The sequence below is a fragment of the Oreochromis niloticus genome, linkage group LG13 (assembly GCF_001858045.2).
Source record: "Oreochromis niloticus isolate F11D_XX linkage group LG13, O_niloticus_UMD_NMBU, whole genome shotgun sequence".
Taxonomy (NCBI): Eukaryota; Metazoa; Chordata; class Actinopteri; order Cichliformes; family Cichlidae; genus Oreochromis; species Oreochromis niloticus.
In genome coordinates, this window is record NC_031978.2 from 22,691,704 (window position 1) to 22,712,061 (window position 20,358).

Consider the following 20,358-nt stretch of genomic DNA (forward strand, 5'->3'; position numbering starts at 1 on the left):
AGCTGCCATCTTCCAGCCGACTGTGCATGTTTATAAGATATTGTTTGTGGGAATGCATTTTGGGAACGCTCTCGGGCAAAATGAATGAAAGCTAATGCTCCTAGCAGCCTTGGAAGAAGCCCACAGAGAAAGGGGGGAGCTAATCCTATCATTCTACACCATTCATCTGCAATCCACTTGGCTTTCAGCATTTTTCTCAACGGGCAATTTGTGGCTTCCCTGCTGGATCTCCTCGAAGCCTGTGTGTTATGACTGCTAAACACTTCCAGGCCGCATGGGAGTCAGAGAGGAGGCCACTAAATACAGTCTGCGACCCTGTCACTGTCCGCACTGGCAGCTGCCAACCCACGATATGCTGCCAGAAATAGCTTAATGACAAACAGTTTCACAAGCCATCAAATTGTGGCCCGTCAAAGTCAAATTGTGAACAAAAAAAAGGCACGCAATAGCCACAAAATCATTAGTCAACAAGTAAAACGCTCCCTCTATCTCATGTACCATGAAGTCAAATCTTAGTTCTAATATCTTAACAAGACACTCTCCAAAAGGATAATACAAATAAAGACTTGGGTAATTTTTTATTTTAAAAGTCATACTGTAATATAAGTGGTTAATATAGTTTCTGAGCTTGAATCTGAATGACTTCCAGATGGTGGCGTCTCCCTCCATATCTCTTTCTGCCTGATAGACGCTATACTTGCTTCCAGGGACGAATCTGAGCAGCTGTCCATGACTAACTATAATGGGGGACCTGTATTACCGTCTCCTCAGTTCAGGCTTTTCGGCTCTTTGGAGACAAGCCCCCATATACATGTAAAGCACACACACTCCCAAGTGTATTAATAAAATATAAATGCACACAGGCGAATGACTTTACTTTTATCAAGTAATGAAAACCTTAACTTGAAGAAATACCCTTTTAGTTATGAACTTCATTAGCAATGTTTTTGGCTGCAAAAGAACTGCACGTGCTATGATTTGTTGGGACCTCTGCACACAGACCCATTATAGAAAATCCTTATTTGTCTGATTTCCTTTAAGAAACACTGCTTTATATATGAAAGAAACCTTTATCAGAGCCATTTAATATGTCCTGGCTTAAGCATGGAGCTAAATGCCTGCTAGAATATTTTTGCTCTAGAAGGGCAGTTAGTGTTATTATCACTTATTACTACATAACTACAATCAATCTTTAAACAAGTCCAATATTTCCTCTTTGGGTCTTCACCTGAGTCTCCTTTGGAAACAAACAACATAGTGTAGTGTAACAAGCAATGAGCAGAGGAGGGGGCTGTTTGACAACGTGCTGCTCAATAGTCCAGAGCTGCAACTTTCCTGCAAAGCTCCCATAGCTCCCCTGTGTGTTGCTGGAACGCTGGCATCCTGGCTGTGGGCTATGGTCAGTCAGAGCCCAGGGAGCTGTGACAGCCTGCTGCTCTTTCAGCCGCAGAAAAAAAAGCCAAAAAAAAAAGCACTGAAGCATGAGAGTCCTCTAGGCAGAGAAGAACTGAGCAAAGATGCTGCAGTAACACGGGCACACTCACATATGCCTGAGGATGACGCACGTAAAAGGCAAAGTTTATGTGTGCACAAACACATGCTTTCACTATCCTGCGTGCACTGCAGTCAAATGATTTGGAAAAACACGCTTCAACGGCACATTGTCCAGCCTGCTATTTATCCAGAGAACAAGACAAAATGCAAAATCAGTCAAGCGGTAAAAGTATTCTACTGTATATCCTACAAGTGTTGCAGGACATTTAACCCATACAAATATTACGCTGGAAATTTACCCCCAAAAATGAGAAACATTTCTGCGACCCATCCAGGAACTGCCTGAGGTTTTCTAAAAGTCACACTTTCGATCTTCTTCACTTCCATTCCAGCAGAGCTGCAAATCAGCGCAGCACAGTGTAGGAGAAGGAATGCTCTTCTATCTAATTTCTAACCACTGGAATACTAGTAAGCACGCACTCACACACTGAGCTGCCCTAAGGTAAAGGAAATGCATTTTCAGTCCTGAAATTTAGTGGTACTCTCTGTAAACTCCCCATCTTGACATGCTACTTGCACAAGAAGTTTTTGATATGATGACTGTGGTAACCATACAGTTTTGGAGCCTGAAGGGTGCCTTTGAGCTTAAAGAAATGGGGATTAGCGACCAATCGGTTCTCCTTTCATGCTCAAGTTTATCTTGTGTTAGGCTTTGTTTTGACTCCTATTCCTCTGTAATGCCCTGGAATCCCCTTTAGGGAGGCAGCCATCTACGATTCCCTGTTGTCCTGCCTTCCTTTGCCCACTTTACAGACCCACTTGGCAGCGGGCCTGTCGTCAGTGGGATCTCTCAAACAGCAAACCTCATAGTGAGACCCTTTCAGAGAGGCTGAAATGAGCTTAGTGCTGAACAGCTAACCAGAAACTTAGACACATTGTGTTGTGCACCAAGAGCCTGTGAGATAGTCGGTTAAGAAAGAATTAGCAGAGAACCCTTTCAGCCTCTCTTCAAGTGTGTCTTGCATATCAAGGCAAGCTGGAGTAAAACTAAATCAGGGCCACAGCCTTGCTTGAAGAAAGAAACAGCTATTTCCTTTTCGGTTTTGGTAAAAAAAAAGGCTGTCTATTGTCCTTGCACCAAGGAGAGACCAAATGGACTGTGGCTAAGATAACGTAATGTTCATCCTACAAGGCCAGCCAATCAAAGAAAACCACTGTTTTCACTGAAGGCCTGCTCAACTCACAGCAGCTGTGTAAATATATTAGACAGAATCCTGCCTGCTCCTAGTAAAAACAGAAACTCTGTTTCTTATAAATATATGGATTATTGTATAAATAAATCAAGAGATAGACCTAATCTAAATAAATCTTTGGAATGTGCAAAAAAAAACAAGAATTTTGTGGTTTGTGGACAAAAGCACATAAGCAAGGTGGTGTGTCCCTGTGAGGAGGCCCGAGATGCCGAGTGATTTTGCCGAGGTGCTCCCTTTGCCAGTGAGTTCTTGAGCAGAACACAGTGTAATTGTGTAATATTCTAATGCAATGTCATGCTTGTGACTCATCTTTAGTGGATGTAACTATTTGAGAAGTTGGACAATACTTGCCGCTCATTCTCATATAACTTCGAAGCGGCGAAACCTAACTACTTCAGACATTTGGCTTCACAATCCATTTAATTGCAACATAGAGGTGTCTGTTGCGCTCACAATAAGTCATCAACAGAGCAGGAATTTGTCATCATCGTCTTTAATGAAACCGGCACTCATGTATGTCTCATTTTTCTTCCATCGATTGACCTCTGATGAGGCTGCAGGGTAGTACACTGACACAGAAAGTGGGATTTGTGGCTATTTGGTGTGACACTGTTTTGTTTACCCTCTGTGGGCAGGGCAAATCCATATATCACACAGCCCAGCCTGAAACATACAGTCCGCGCATGGCTAGAAGCTTAGATAGTGTGTGAATGATCATCTGCCAGCTGTGGATTGTGTGGGCATTGTCTCATCTAAAGCCCTTATGATTCAGTCGCATGCACCGTACCCATTGTTCTTCTGGTGTTTTAAAGAAGAAAATTCAGCTTGAAGAGGTGGCACAGATGTGTCCAAGAAACATCACAAATTACTTCTTGGTGCGAGAGACTTAATTTCTTGAAAACAAAAATGACACATCGCAAATCTACACCAAAGCCTTTGTAGAATTTGAGAAAGGGCAGAGTTTTTTAACCTTAAAGTGGGTTGCCAAACAAAAAAAAAGGAAAATAACAGCATGGTTATTCACAGTCGTAAAATAGAGAGGTGGGTACAAAGGCCTGCCTTTCATTTAATCACAACCCAAAGTAGTCTACATGAAAAGCCTTCATTTGACAAACATGAAACATTACCATTTTGTTGTGTTCTCTGTTGCTTTTGTTTAAATAAAGAAGATTAAGGCTTTTCAGAACTGTATCTAAAATGAAAGATGCTAAATCCTTTTGTTCCCGTACCTTTTCCAAATTTCCAAAATTTTCAAACACAGCTTTTCTCACTGAAGGCTTACTCGCTGTTAAACAAAAACACCAAAAGCATATAATTTGTGTGTTTTAAACTGCTCTGAACAGAGTCCAGTTTTTCCTCAGCCTGGCAGCGCACTGTACTCACCACAGTCTTCAAGTCATGCTCCTTCATCAGGTCGAGGGAGTTCTGGTAGCAGGAGGTGAGGTCATTGGTCTCTGTAGGGCCCACATGACCTCTGGCCACCGGCCCCACGGTGTGGATCACATCTGTCGGAAAGGGACAAACACAAGCTCGTTTGAGCACGGCCTACTTTTAGCAAGGATAAATGTTTGAAGCTCCGTGGTGGTAAGTGCAAGGCTATAAAAACAATCTGCAAAATCATCATCAACACACAACGTGAGAAAGTTTGTCTTCACAATGAGACAATGAAGAAGGCAAGATGAACCCGCTACCTAAGTGAGTGCATTTATTTAGTAAATGAAGCGGCAGTTTAGATAGAAAATCAATTACAAGATTCTTTTATGCTATCCACTCAAATATTCATATCTCTCCCTGTACTCTCTTTCCCTTCGCATAGTAATGTCTTTACCTGTCAATCACTGGTCTCCTTGTCTGGCCCGGCCAGACCGAAGAATGCAACTTCTTAAATGAATCATAGGCGCGATGACAGGAAAGTAGAAAAGAATCGACTCAGTGACTTGACAGAAACATAATCTTCTGCATTCTGCGTGGCTACCCTTGGCCTTCTCAATGTTGGACAGGCCAGGTCAGCATCAATATACAGGATGTTACTCTGCAACGCCCACATAGCATACCGGGTAGATCGCAAAGACTAACTACGAAGAAAAATAATTTATGCAAAAACCAAAAGTCTGCAACAAAAATGATTATATACATGATGATTCACCAAAAGTCATGATGCCATTCTTCTGTTTATTCAAACCCAGACAGTACTAATATTTCACTATATCCAGCAGTGCCGGCCAGTAAATCTTCATTTTTAAGCAAATTAAATATAGATCATTTCTGACCCTTAGATTTGGAATTTAATGCAGCAAATTCTCATTACTAAAATATTAAACCCTCTTGAAGGATCCAGAGCTGGTTCATGTAAGGACTTGCAAATAAATGGCAGCGCAGCCAGCGTTTTATACCGCAGTCTCCTCATATGTTTTCTTACATGTGACCTCAATTATTTGATATGAAACACTCAGCCTCATTTTCCTGCTGAATAAATATCAGCTACATTCCTAATCTACTCTGCCATAAATAATTTTTGGATAAAATTTGATTCTTGGTTCACTCTCAAAGCACATTGTCAAACCACAGCTCATAAAGGAGCATTTTTACAACAGAAGGCTGTAAAATTATGACATGCATATATTTATGGGGCATATTCATGGGATGGGAGTCATCACCCTGGCAAGTTAGCAAAAAGGAAAACGTTTTGGTTTTTTCCCCTAAAGGTGTGGTTTTGGTTGTGAAAAGATCTACAGCAGTGGTTCTCAGACATTTTTCTGGCACGGGCCACTGCAGAAGTCAGGGGAAAAGTTCACACCCTACACCACACAAGTTTGAGAACCACTGGTTTACTGTAACTCCTATTTTTTTTACTAAATACTGAAGACAAAAGAATGAACTAAAACAAAGTAAACAATGGCTAACAAGTAGAATATGTCAGAAAATACCAGAAAGGATATGAACCCCATACGGAAAGTGTAGCATATCAGTCACACCGCCCACAACTCGACTTTCAAGTCACAATTTGTTGAGATGAAAGCAAAGAGTAGCTATTACACATGATAATAAAAAGCAGGGACCTTTATCATCAAGAAGCGTTTTCTAATGTTGCTTAAGGGGTAATATTTCGTTTTTGGGAGAGGTACGAAACAAGGGGCCTGGTTGATCCCAATGCTAAACCGAGGTTGGGTTGTAATGAGAATAGAACTGTCTGAAGTATTGCCTTTTTCCAGAATAGCAGACTGAAAATTGCATAGCACAATGTGGTTATAATGGGACACGTGGTAAGTTGTTTTTCGTGCATAATTCATGAAGTTCTTCACTACAAGAACGGCCACATGCCAATTAGAGTGTTGGCAAGCGCCAAAAACCAGACTACTGGTGAATTCATGAAAATTTAAGCAGTTCTTATTTCACCAGTACGGATGCCTCCACTTGTATCCTCAACTCTTCCACATCAAATAAATATTTATACAACTGTGTTTCTGTAAGGTGAAAGACATGTTTCACTTTGTAACTAAGGAGAGTTATTACAGGAAGGACAGTTTGTTACTGTAGAGCTCAGAGAGACTCTGGCAGCTACTTCACCATCTCAGTAAACTTCAACACAAATGACCTTTCTACCCCTGATTTACAAGGACCTGAATGCTCCATTCAAAGGAAAACTCAGTATTTCTTTAAATTCAAGGAAATCCAAGAATTAAATCCAAGTATTTGCAACAAGGTGATAAACTCCATCAAGCTAATATCACTAAAAATATAGGCTCATGACTCAACATCCATGTGTTGAATCATACTTTTTTAAAGGCTTTTGAGTGCACAGTGGGGGTGTGAAGTCAATCCTTCTGCACAGACTCGCTGACGTACAAAAGAATTATGTCAGCAACAAAAACAAGTATAACCTTGTTAGTATGGCGTTTTAGCTATGGACAGCTTAACCTTGTCTAAAAGACAGAAGTCTCTCTTTGCATAAAAAGTTATTTTTCTAATGCTTTTGAATGATGTTTTTCCAACACCTAAATTGCACACAGATGCTCTTCGCAATAAGAGCTTGAAAAGCTCTGACGGGTCATTATTAACATTCTTCATCATTTTTCCTTTTCTCTCCTGGTAAAACCCTCAGCTTTTATCATTAACTGCACCCATTAGCTTACAAACGCATCAGTGTTTTTCCTTTTTCCCCTTTGTAAGAATACTGACACATGTAGACCATTATCTCAGTGCTGCCTTTCTTCAAGAGGCAAATAAATTTCTATCTTTACAGGGCTGAAGAGATTGCTGGTGGTTGTCTTGTGCCGGGGAAAACAGAGTTAAATGTTTTCATGAAATACATTTAAAGGTTGCTTTCTTTATATTAGACAAGCCAGCAGAGTTTAATCTATGAGCATACAGAAAGTCTTTAGAAATTTCACAGATGTCTTCTTTAGCTTTATCACTCATACAACAACAAAACCCATGCACACGCTTTTGCCTTGAGTTTCCATTTTCAGCAAAGATTTTTTTCTTCTTTTTGGCAAATTTTTGATGGACTGGATTTGTTCATCTTGGTCTTGATGGTTGCTCGGGGCTATAACGTCAGTGACATGATTGCACCAGCAAAGATTGATGACTGCCATTCAAACTGTGTGCTCTCTCCCCATGAGACTACAGACTCCTCAAAGAAAAACAAAAGCAATCCCAAGGTTTGTTCCTTTTCCTGTGAGACTCAAAGAACATTTATGCGTTAAACCTGCGGTCGCTGGACAGCATTAAACACCACAACCGGACCTCAAGATCTGATCTGTTGTTCTGTGATGATAATACCGGGGTACATTATTTTTTGGTTGTTTTTCCTCAAGCCTAAACAATTTACTTGATGTTTATCTTGTCTATTATGATTACTCACTGTGGGCAGGTTTACTCCAAAATGCCTAACCATTAATTCTAAGTGGGTGTCTTGATTGCTGAAACTGGTAAGTCCTCCACTATAAATTAAGGAAACATGTCACATTATGTTGCCTGTTGTACTGCGGATGTGGCACAATTATCATACATTTCCCCCCAATCAGTTCTTAGCAGTCAATAAAAAAAGAAGTGAAATGGGAAAACGCACAGCAAGCCAAGAGCGTAGAAAAAGAAAAATTCTACTTAAGAAAAAATAAAGAGTTGCTCTTGGTCTTTTTGTTGTCGTTAAAGCCCAATCAACACTGAAAATTACAACAAAAATGCATTATTGGATAAAAAAAATATAATTTCTGCCTGAATAACCCGAGAAATTGTGCTGTGATTCACATTTTCCTTTGGAAGGGAGACGCGTTATGTTCGTTCAACGGCAAAAGACTCCAGAGAACACCGCAGCACAAAGGTGAAGATAGTGTTAAATGTTTATGCACTAGACACAAACTAGCCGTCCGACAGACTGAAAATGATCCTCGTTTCAACCAAAATGATCAGGAATTTAGAAAATGACGGTACCGTTGGCAGGATGACAGGATGACAGTGCCCTTATCTATAAGGTGTGGGGGGAGTCACTGAATGGTTTGATAAGAAACTGATGTGAAGTATTTTATATCACAAAACATCCACAAAACAGCCTTCACAGTCGCCATCTCTCACTCCAGTTGAACAGCTAAGGGAGGATTTGGTCAGACAGCGCTCTCCACTATCATCCGTAAAAGAACAAGAATTAGAAGAAAGGTGTTTTTGCCCCCAAAGCACACTCACAGACACATGCCACTGTTCTTGTAACATGTGATGTCCCAGTTAAGACAATGCTGTTGCTTTTTTGTTTTTCCCCTCTGTAATTTGTCACCTGTCCATAGTTAAAAGCTCGCTGTGTCCACATTCTGTTCTCTCCTCTTCTAGGCCATGATGTATTATAGATAATAGTGCACTATACAAATCTATAGGAAACCATAAGAAGGTAAATGTAATGCAGTCTATATTTAGTTAATGCAGACCTTCAAATGTCAGATATACTTTCACATATTCCAGTGAATTGCACTCTGTGCATGGTGCGTCTGCATTACACATGGCAACTCGAAACGTCGACTCAGTATTGGGATTGTTGATAGTGTTCATAGAATTCAGCTATTTGAGATCCTCAGGTCAGGGGCAAAAACATAAAAGAATTTAAAAAAATAAATCCTGAGATGAAGACATCCCTTGTGGCGAGATATTTCTGTTATCGGAGAACGACTGGACACAAGATGACCCCCAAACACACCAAACGTAGCGAATGTGTGAGAACATGTTAGACAAGCCCACTAAAGCATTCTTCAGCTCTCCCAGAGCTCAGGAATAACTACCAAGGGGACATGCTCACTTCAAAGACGCCACTTTCTTAGTAACTACAAAATCTTTGAAAAATCTAGACTTCATTTAGAAGTGAAGTACCGTGCTATTTCAGAGAGCGACCAGCACTCCACAGCCTAATCAATCTTTCATTTTTATGTGCCACGTACCATCCCAGATAATAACTGTTCCAAAAGGCTAAAAAATATTTGAACACATTTACTGTAGCATGGCTTCTTCTTCTTTTTCTGAATAATCTGATTGTTGGCAACAGAACGGGACATGCAAACCTGCGTGCGTCATCCTGACACTGCACGAGGACATGGTAGTCTTATTTATAGCCCATTATTTCCAAAAGATCATTTTCACCTTATATTTTATTAAAATTGTACAAAGACAAGATGAAAACTTGTGACTGGTAAGTTATTGTTTGCTGATTTAAAATGAGTAGGATAAACTGCTGGTAGAAAATCCCACCACTAGGTTAAACAGGATTGGGTATAAAATGAGCATCAAAGAGATGCTGAGTAATAGAGAACTAAAGATAAGCAGAGCTTTGCCGCTCTGAAAGACTGCATGCACACAGTTAAACGCTTTAAGGATCATTTTTCCTCAACATAAAATTGTATGAAGTTAAGGATCATCATATGTGCCCATAATAGAGGAATTCAAGAAAATCTATGTATGCAAGTGTGGGGTTGACAACTACTACTGAACCGCCATGATGTTTGAGATTTCAGGGATCAGTTGCATGTTTCAGCAAGACAGTTACACAGCAGAAACAGCATGGCTCACTAGTAGTAAGAGCTCTACAGTATAACCTGCCTGAAATCCAGACTTTGTCACCTACTGAAAACACTCGGTGTACCGAGAAACGGCACATATGACAAAGGAGGATGTGAACTGTTGAGCAGCTGAAATGCTGAATCAAGCAAGGCTATTGAAAAACAATCACATTAAAAAATGAGTGCAATTTGTCCCCTAAATTCCCAGACAATTACAGGATGCTGTTAAAAGAAAGCGTGATGCAACACAGTGGTAAACGTGCCTAAACTGTCCCGGTTTTGTTGACGCATGTTGCTGGAGTCAAATACAAAACGAGCATATTTTTCCACAAAGAACATAAAACCCCTGTAAACACTGGGATTGTGTTGTCTTTGTTCATTTCGTAGTTACACACGGGGTTTAATTACTTGCAAATTGATGCATTTTGTTTACATTTTGCACAGCTTCCTGAAGTCTTTAAACAGGGGTGCAGCTCTATTATGATCCACAAGCAAAAGACAGTAATCAAACCACTTTGTGTTGCCTGTTGGCAATTATCTTCCACACTTAAGAATCAACAAAGCACATAATGACTTACAGTCCATTAGGAAATTCAGCCAAAACTGCAGTCGCTATTTTTATGTGCGAAGTCATATGTTATATGGAGAGTGAATTGTAGTCTTATTAGTTTGTATGATCCTTACTAATAGAATTAAGTGTCTCTATAAATTTTATGACTGATGCCTAAAACTGGTGACTGTGTTTTATGTGTGGTACTCATGATTTCACTGCACTGGCTAAGCTGTCTTCAATTCAAGTCAGAGGTAGCTCACTCACTAACTGTTCTCCATTAGGGCAGATAACAGTATCATTGCTATGTCATTTAAATGTATTGAATTATATATTTCTTACAAATATGACAACGTTTATCACAAATAAAGCTGTATTGTGCGTCAACTGGAAGTCTCCTTTTATAAGACAGAGAAAACTTTCCAGAAATACTTCAGGGTGAACTGAAGAAAAATGATCAATAAAGTAAAAAAACTACAGTCGACTGCAATATGTCGTCTGTCTGCCATTAACATTGATTTTTCTCTTTTTTAAATTTCCCACCAAAAAACCTCAACTGAACAAAAAAAAGAAAAACAGAGGAAGGAAGTTGTTTATAGGGAGGTTCAGCAGTGATTACATGGGGTAGAAATCTGTTAGCATCTGTCGCTCTTTGACAAATTTATCAAAGCGGGTCGTTTCCCTTTTACTGGTTGATGAAAAAACACAAGAAGCCACATCAGTGTGGACATATCTGTTCATAATGTTTAGTTTTTTTCTTTATTCTTATATAAGGAGGTAGGTATCTTGTTTATGTGCTTTATTCTATTTATTTGTTCTAAATAAACTTGCTATCTATTTAAAAAGCACACTTACTTTAATTGTTGATTACATGACTTATTAGTAATTGTAACACTAATAGTAGATTGTACTAATAATCCCAGTAATATTGTGATAACATACACTACACAAATGCTCTACAACTTCATGGTATTGGCAAACCAATCAGAACGAAACAATGATACTCCAACTTTCTTTCCAGCTCTTTCATGCTTGTATTAATTAAACACTGCTTCCACATGATAGCAAGTACGTGCCAGTCACTGTAAGCAGAGAGGATTCATCCATCTTTTGTCAGTCATGAGGCTCTTTTCAATGTGCTCAATGTCCCATGAAAAAACAAACAAAAAGCAGGTAGCATCTCACACTTTCTATTCCTCAGTCTCTCAAAGTAACTCACTGTCAGCACGCCAGCCTAATCCACTGTGTGAGTGTACCATGGGGTTTTTGCAGGCGAAGCTCCACCTACTACATAGCTGTAAAAAACAGAGTGAAAGACAAGTTTTATTTTGTTGGAATTTAGACATAAACTCTAGCACTCTGTGTGTACACACAGTGCACATGTGTTGAGGTCGAGACACACAACGGAGCTCTTGCCACTTACAGTAAGACCGGCGAGCGTGCCTCTGTGACGGCTCAATGTTAATAGAATTCAACATTAATCAAGTGATTGTATTTGTATTTCTCCTCTTAACATACTGTAGCACTGAGGCAAATAGCCATGGCAGTAAGAGAGTACCTGTTCAGATAAAGATCGAATTTCTTTCCAGTAAAACTGTAATGTATACAGTAGTTGCCAGGCATTGCCACTCAAACTCTAATTCCATAATACCCACAAGAGTGACCACATTTCCAGAAATTAAGTGTATTTTGGCATGATTGCTAGCCTAAACCCTCTCAGCATGCACACAGCTGTCCCACGTTGCTCGCTAAGGATTACTAAATGAAGTGTGTACACCCACTCGGACATGGAACTGGTGTTGTCATGGTGACAGAGTGCAGAGCGATCCCCTAATGCTTGCAGAAGCTCCAGTATGAAAGAGGGGGCTTTTTGCAGACCTGGAATCATCTGACGCATACTGAGCAGATACAGTTGTTAGTGCATTAATATTCCCTTCTTTAAAAATGGATTAGGGGTGTCTTAGTGATTATTCATACACTTGGCTTTCAAAGAGCTTTCCCATTGTGAGTGTCACTGAGGTTCTGTCACACTTAAATAGGCTAAGGGGGTAAAGAGCAAGAGGGGGAGCAGTTACAAAAGGATGATGACAGACCATCATACACACATGCAATATCACACGAATGTTTTCCAATGATTGTGACAAAAAGTATTAAACACGCTAAGCTAACATTCTACTGATATATTTTATGCATAAAGTGAGCTATACATTCATTTCATTATCTTGTGCGTCTTTAGGTTTGCCTGCGTGAGACACTGAGGCTCCGTCTCTACTTTTTCCACATTTTAGGTGGCATTTTTATGACGCACCGATCAGCGCTTGTCAATCATAACAATTCACAAAGAAATGTGTCATTCTTCTGGAGTCACGCACATGCGGCACCAACACACATCCACGCCAGCATAAAGTACAGTACAATACAGTCCGCACTGCTTTCAAATGTCAAGAAGCTCTCTGAGTAAAAGCAAAGACCACTTAAATTGAAAGCCAACTCTCAGCCCGCTGGCACACTTTTTTTTTTACTGCTTTACTGTACTGAAAAGAAGGTGAGGTGTGTGTGTCTGTGTGTGTGTGCATGACTGAGTGAGTATGCGCTGGCTCCACACTGAAGGACAGTGGGAGTGCAATGATTGTTTTGCTCTACACATGCTGTAAGAATGGCCCTGGTAGTGTCTACAGGGACGATGGGCCCAGAGTAAAAACAGAGGGACAAAGTCACTGAGCAGCACTGCCAGCTGTTTCATTGCTTTGGGCTTACTATAAATATTCCCCTAAGCCTGAATGAGCTACCAGGTGACACTGCTCTCGACAGCTTGTTGCACGCTCCTTTTCCCGATTTGCAAAGCATTTTTGAATAAAATGTGAAAAAGAGTGTATTTTTGCCACGTGTGAGGCAAGACTGGCTGAAAAAACAAACAGTGCAGCCACAATTCACAAGCTCAAACAATAAAACTTCATGTATACAGTGTAAACACATTTCTGTAAAACAACATAAAATCACAGCACACAAAACACACTCTTTACTTATGTTTGCCACCTTAATGACTGATACAGAAACTACAATCTTCATTACATGACAGCCATTTATAACTTTGATTTCACTGCACCGTAAGGAGGGAATCTGGATGTTCAATTAAAAATATTTAAAGCAACAGCGCATATATATTGCCTACATGCCTGCATGTGTAAGAATAAGAGTATAACTGGAGCTTTGGTTGAGAAAATTCAGCATCAGATACATCATCTCTGCTTTTACAGGCCTCGGTTTGTGTAAAGGGGCTGATGAAGCCTCGATCCAACATGAAGTGATAATGTAGTTTGTAAGAAGCAGCCCTGCCGGGTCACATCAACCACGTTTCTGTAGTGAGGAAAATATATTATTTGATTTTCCGCTACGACGCGGAGCCCTCAGAAACACCTTTGAGGGATGCGGTTGATGAATCTGACGGGGCCGGTAAACTACGGGTAGACTGCAGATATTTGAATTCCACAGAAAGATGTCATCTGTACAGTCCCATGCAGCAGGGATCTACAATATTTATTACTCTCTTGGTGCTTTTTCTTGCAGCAAGGTGCCCTGCGAAGACAGAGCTTTAAAAGCAACCTGCTTGTAAAGCTTCTTTGTTTATTTTGAATTAAATGCACAAAAACAAAGCGCACACAGCCACAGTGCAGCCTTTCATCTCCGCCGCGCAACATTACACTGTGATCTTGTTACCTGAATTCGGCGATATCCCATTTCTACTTTGATTAGGGCAACCGAACAGCTTGGGCGGTGCATCGTAATTCTGCTGGGGGTCTGTACCAACAGGTCCTTGAGTTGGGCTTCATGAATCTTTAAATGCCAGGAGATTTTCACATGTATTTGTGGAAGCACAGCAGCAGGAAGACTGAAAGTGATGTGGCCTTCAAAAATGCTATTACCGACGATTTCAATTAAGATCTGTTCACTCAGCGTGGAGTTGACGGAGAAAAAAAACAGCGGGTGGAGAGATTACATGTGCTCTCGTTCCAGCAACATGTGCCACACGCTTTCCAAATTATCCTAATGACAGTAATTACAAAGGCATATTCAAGTCTATGTTTAGTAAGTAAGGCTTAGGAAATGGGTATAAATATTATTGTGAAAGGCTGCCACAAAGTGCAGGGCAATAACTCAAACAAATGCCCAAGAGCTGGAAAGCAACACAACTTTTAAATGGTTAAAATTTAGTAGAAATGCAAATGAAAAATAAATATAATTAAAATAAATAAATACTATTAAATCTCTGTGCAAAAACTGGAATCATTTGCACACATTTAGTGTCACAAACCTTCAAAAAAGTACTATTTAGCCAGGCTAGAGTGTGTATCTGAGCAGTGTGAAACAACTAAAATGAGCCAGCAGATTTTTCTTTTTTAATGATAAGTTTGTTCATAGATGGAGCTGAAAACCATCAAAATGATCCACTAGTTTCTGCGGTCTTTAATGTGCTTTTGACTTTGTCAGTTTTTGCTTCTAAAAACTTCTTAAAACTGAGTTGTTGTTTGTTTTTCATATCTCAGCCCCAAGCAAATAAATATTTTTGCTAATCAGACTCTTTTTCCTTTTTTCAAATAAATGATGAACTTGACAAATGCAGACCTAAGTACGACCCCCCCGAAACACTGAGAAGGACACCTTTTATTTTTTTTCCCTCTTCCTCTTTCTTATTTTTGGAGTTCAAAGTAATATGATAATGCCACAAGCCCTTTGAAAATCTTGTTATTACATATCAAAACAAAGTGTCAGACATGGCTAACATGCTGGCACTCACAAGGCTGCAATAAGGGAGAAACTGCAGGAGGCCGCAACATCTTGTGCTGAAAGAGCCGCTCTGTCCCCGGGGCTGGACTCAGGCCTGTCTTCATGTGCATGTGAAGAGGTGTTTAAAAATTTCTCCATGTTCTGAAAGATTCATTTCACTTATTACACATGAGTTAAAACAGCTGGAGAAGAAGGGTACAATACAAATACTAACACAAAGGCATGCTTTTTTATGAAGCCTGTCCTTTCCACAGTAAAATTAAAAAGAAAAAAAAGAAGGGAAAAGGCAAGAAAAAACACAGGTAAGCTTGAACCAAAAGGAAACTGGTGGGGCAGTGACCTTTGGGAGCTACCTTTGAGTCATAATAGAGCGGTCAGCACTTTTCTTATTTCCCGGTTTAGCTTCCTCTCTGTCAAAAGCTCCACTACAGAGACAGCCTACTTATCAACTCCTTTCACATACAGGGTGCCACTCATTACTCATGTATTCATAGCCTTTGCGGTTTAATTACGAGACTAATCACAACAAACTATCTCCTTCACTAGTGAACCAGCTGCTTGAGTAATGTGGGCCTGAGGGATTCAATGCGGCTAATCAGTTCAACGTACAACGCGTTTTTCTTCGAGATTACTACTACAGCTACGTGGCGTTCGATTCTGCGAATTATCTAATTTTGATTAACAACGTCGTAACGCAAGAAAAGGGAAACACTTCATGCATTTTCTCTGTATAGTAGGAGAGAGAGAATCTGCAGGAGTCGCTGCTGATTTCATAGCAATTTTCAATGCATTTTTCTCAAGAAATGACAACAGTCTGAAGAAGCCAGTGCAGCACAGGCAATATCATTTACAAAAACAAAAAGACAAAAACTGGCGGTTAAGATTGTGTCTTTCCACAAGGAGAGAATGCAGCTAACCGCTAAATCACCATGTCCACCCACCACAATATCAATAGTACAATAGGCAGGTTGCTTGTTCAGAGTATGACCTTGTAGAAATGACAGAATGACTACGGCGGTCCTATTTTTCTAAGAGACATGAGTCAGTGGAGTGAATATGGCCCCATTACGACTCCATCTGTGAGAGCACGCTCTTATCTGTGCCTTTTTCAGGTACCTTCACTGAAGAAGCTGTAACAAGGACCCATCCAGCCAGTGAGATCTCACAGTACCCGGGTCCCAAAAGGTAGGATCCTCCATGCACTCGCACACACGCGATTATCTACAGCAGCATCAAAACTTGCCCGACGGTGTGTCTCTGCAGTGATTTCTGTGAGAGGTCCCCATCAAAATAAATAGAGGTCATTCTCAGACTAGTCTCTTCTCTCAGCCCTGCTTCACCTGTGCTTCCAAACACCCACGTAGACAGTTTCAGAGTCCCATGTGGAAGAAGCAGAACTGTGACCAAACTCCTCCAGGGAGCAGCTAGCTAGCAGTGGTACACCTGCCACGTAATATATCAAAAGACAGGGAACACACATACACTCTGTGCTCGGTGACTTCCCGTGTAATACGACCAAAAGCTATAAGAAACATGCTCTTATGGGAATACATTACTCATCGGATAACATACGGCCACATTCGAACGCGGATCAGACTCGCTGGGTACAGTTGACGTTAACCCACAGGAAGTACACCCTGGATAGATGGCAGAATAAAATCTCATCAGGTGCCAGTTTGGAAGCAGGCCAAGCTCGGTCTCTTTTTCAATTCTCCTTCCTTCTCGTTTTTCTCTTGCTTCAAATCAATCTCTCTTTCTTCTCCCCCCCCAATTCCTCCTGAATAGCTCTGTCTGTCTCTCAGCAGCGTTGTAAATGAAATACGTTGAACTGCAGAAAGGTTTATGTCTGGAAAACACAAGGTCACGCGTAGCATCAGTCAGCTCCCCACCTGCTTTTACTGCAATCTGTTTGCCGTGTGTATTTATCACGGATGCAGCCATTTCTGCACCGAGGGCTGTGCCACGCTGTGCATACGCTCACTTTGTTACCCCCAACAGAAATGTCTCACCAGGGAGAAGCCTTTAGTAGAGCACATATAAACTCTCGCCTTTTAGTGGCATGGGAAATGCTGAAATGCATACATTTATGGGGCCTTTTTCTGAGTGCTGCACTAAACTCAGAGTTTGACCTTGCCGCCGCTCTGCGCAGGCCTTTCGGAAATGCTGAAGTGACTGTTTTAAACAATGGATAATTAATGGTCTTTATCGCATTTGTAGGAATGGCTTGGATACGTGGTCGTGTCATCACAGAGCATATGGAGTTTGGTTGACAAGTATTTTGTCTTTGCTTTCTTGTAGTTTGTGCTTTGTCCTATTTGTAGTCTCCTTATGCTCTTCTTTCCCCTCTTTTCTTTCTCCTCATCCTCCTCAGATGTCTCGCTCCTGCAGGAGGTTTTGTCACCACTACTGTTGTGGTTTGATGCTTTCTAAATGCAACTGATTTTTAAAAAAGGTGGGGGAAGATTTGCTGATGCAGTTTAAAAGTTGAAAGAATTGGCGCAGCAACCTGTCGGCCTTCCGTGTGCGCTGATGTATCGCTGTTAGATAAGAAACACAAACAGCAGATAACAGAGTGAAGCTCAATCTCTCAGCAGGCCTGCATTAATGTTACTAATGCACGGTGCACTTTAGGGTTAGCTTTGATGACACAGGCAGCCGGTTGATGTTTCCATATGTTCAACAAACATGGGAGGCCCCGTATGGCTGAGTCACAGACTGTGTACCGAGAGCGCTGAGTGCAGCAGCCTGATGGACGGAGTCCATCCCTGCTCCATCCCCGCCTCCACCCCCCAGTCCCTATAATTCACAGCAGCCCGGACTTTTGCACAACAGTCTCTTGTTCTTCAGAGCAGTTTGGCAATCAGAGCCACATGCTGCATGGACATTTATCTTACTTTCACAAAAATGTGGGCTTAATGAAATAATTTGGGCTACTATGCTAGATTGGCAGGGCAGAGACGTTCCGATGTGTGGTCTCTACAAAGCAGAGATGAGGTCAGGGCTATGAGAACTTGGTAGTTTCGCTCAATAAATGGAACAAGCTGGTTATTTTAGGTGATGCATACATGGGAGAGAGAAGGAGAGAGGGAAATTGCAGTGGAACTTTAGTGCTGGATGCAAGACGCAATAGGATTACAGAGATTTTTTTTGATTTTTTTTTACCTACAAAATTTATACGGTGATTAGAGCAATCAGTTTCATCCCTGCTAAGAGAAATCATTTAGCCCAGAGCCTTTAAGCACACAAGCAGGTCTCCCTTTCTGCCAGATCCAACAGATGTCTACTACTACCACAGTGACCTTTAAAATATGCCTCACCATCTGATTTTAGATTTAAGCCCACTGTAGGAAACCAAAATAAATAAATAAATAAAATAGAGAGACACAGGAATATGCCCAAACACTGCTGGTTATATAGTTAAACAGGAAGTAGTAAATAAAACCCCACAAAGGAACAAGAATTCAGATTCATGTTAAACAAAGCGTTTCCTTCCAAATAGCACCAGCTTATGAAAACCTTTGTTCAGGTATCAGAGAAAAGTCAAACAAATGCTGTTTTTCATTTAGCTACGTCCGGGCAGTTAGACTGTGCGGATCAGAAGGCTTGTAAAAGCCAACGATTTTTTTCTTTTTCAGTAGAGGCAAAAAAAAAGAAAGAAAACAACCTCTTAAATCCAGCCCAAAGCAGCCAAAAAACAACACAGACACATCAGCCAGATAGCACTTCTTCAAAGTAAACACTTTCAGGATATGAAATGAAATGATGAAGAGCAGGTGAAAAACATTGCACACATCAGTGCTGCCGCTCTGGCAGAGCTGAAAATAGTTCTCCACACCTGAGTGAAGAGACAGTGAGAATCTAAAGGATGGACAGCAATTCGAGGTTGCTGTCGGTGTGCCTGCACACTTCAGGATAAATGATGGAAACAGATGAGTTTTACACTCCAAAGCCTCACAGCTGACAATTATATAACTCGGTAAGGTGAGATAAAAAAGATGCGAGTATTAAGATAAGTTGACATTTTTAACATCTTAAAACTAAGAGTTACACGCAGTTAAAATTGTCTGTGGGATATGTGAAGCTCCCAAAGCACCAGCTGTCCAAACATCTGTCTGCAGACAGGGGTATACTTTGGGTTTCTATGGTTAACCACATATATATATTTCACTGACAGCCTTTGCTTTACCATGTTTGATTTCTTTATAACAATACAAATGAAACGCTTTTGTTTTCATGAGGGATGATGCATTGGAGCTATCATAAAAAGGCTAGCTCAGTGTTTGGCTTTTTAATGCCTTGCCTGGTGCTGTTAAAAAGATCCTACCTGAAACACTGTGGAGGACTGCCTAAGGCACTTTGAATGACAAACAAAAAATGTGTGACGAATAAAAAAATGAATAATAACAAAAATTATGAAGACCTCAGAGAGCCGTTACTGTTCAGCACTAAAGCGGCTGCGAATGCGGCACATATCCCTGTTTCTTTTACTTCTGCTACAATCCTAATTAATAATGCAAATACGTCAATCAACATAAAAAAAAAAAACACATGGCACCGTATAACTGCGCAGCAATAACTTGCAAGATCAGTCTCGCACTGATTACCATGTTGTCATAGAAACAGCGGCCAGTAAAATCACAGTGTGCCAACATATAGCTAGAAATGAGATTCACACCTTGTTTAGGTTTGTACACAAACTCAGCTTAATTTTTCATTTAGCACTTCACATCTCTGCAACAATCCAACTGTATATCCATGATCACGTATGCTGCACACTGATATGACTTGTACTGCATGCAGGAAAACAATTATAGGTATATTTTGTAATATTATACAGCATCTGTAAAGTACGCAATAACAAATGAGGAACTGCGGCCCTGTGAGGGCCTAATCTTATTGGCTGTTTACAAAGCACTGCTCCTGTGAGACACTTGATCAAAGACAACTTACTTCTGCACTGGCAGTGACATCGTGTGTAAACAGTGAGCGCTGCAGTGGTTGTGTGTGACTGTGTGTGTGTGTATGTGTGTGTGCATATCTGGAAAAGAAAAGACTGGAGGCAGGGGCCTTCTCCCATGTTGAGACTTGGATGAACATTTTGTGTTAATACAGCAAAAAGTCTGTGACAGCATGCTTAATTATTTTTGGCAGTAGCAGGTCCTTCCACAGCCCGGCGGTGCCCAGCGGTGCCTGCCTCTCATGGGGGCAGAGAGATGCTGCCATCTGGGGGCGTGTCTAC

The 20,358-nt window shown here is 40.7% G+C and overlaps 1 protein-coding gene across 5 annotated transcripts in view; it reads right to left on the reverse strand.

Moving 5' to 3' along the window:
* macrod2 (mono-ADP ribosylhydrolase 2) overlaps positions 1-20,358 on the reverse strand; it is a 398,938-nt gene that overhangs the window by 126,011 nt on the left and 252,569 nt on the right. For all 5 annotated transcript variants that reach the window (XM_019366420.2, XM_019366419.1, XM_019366416.2 and 2 more), the window contains exon 6: positions 4,131-4,252. In XM_019366420.2, coding sequence (XP_019221965.1) covers positions 4,131-4,252 — 122 coding nt within the window. The remainder of the gene's footprint in view (positions 1-4,130; positions 4,253-20,358) is intronic.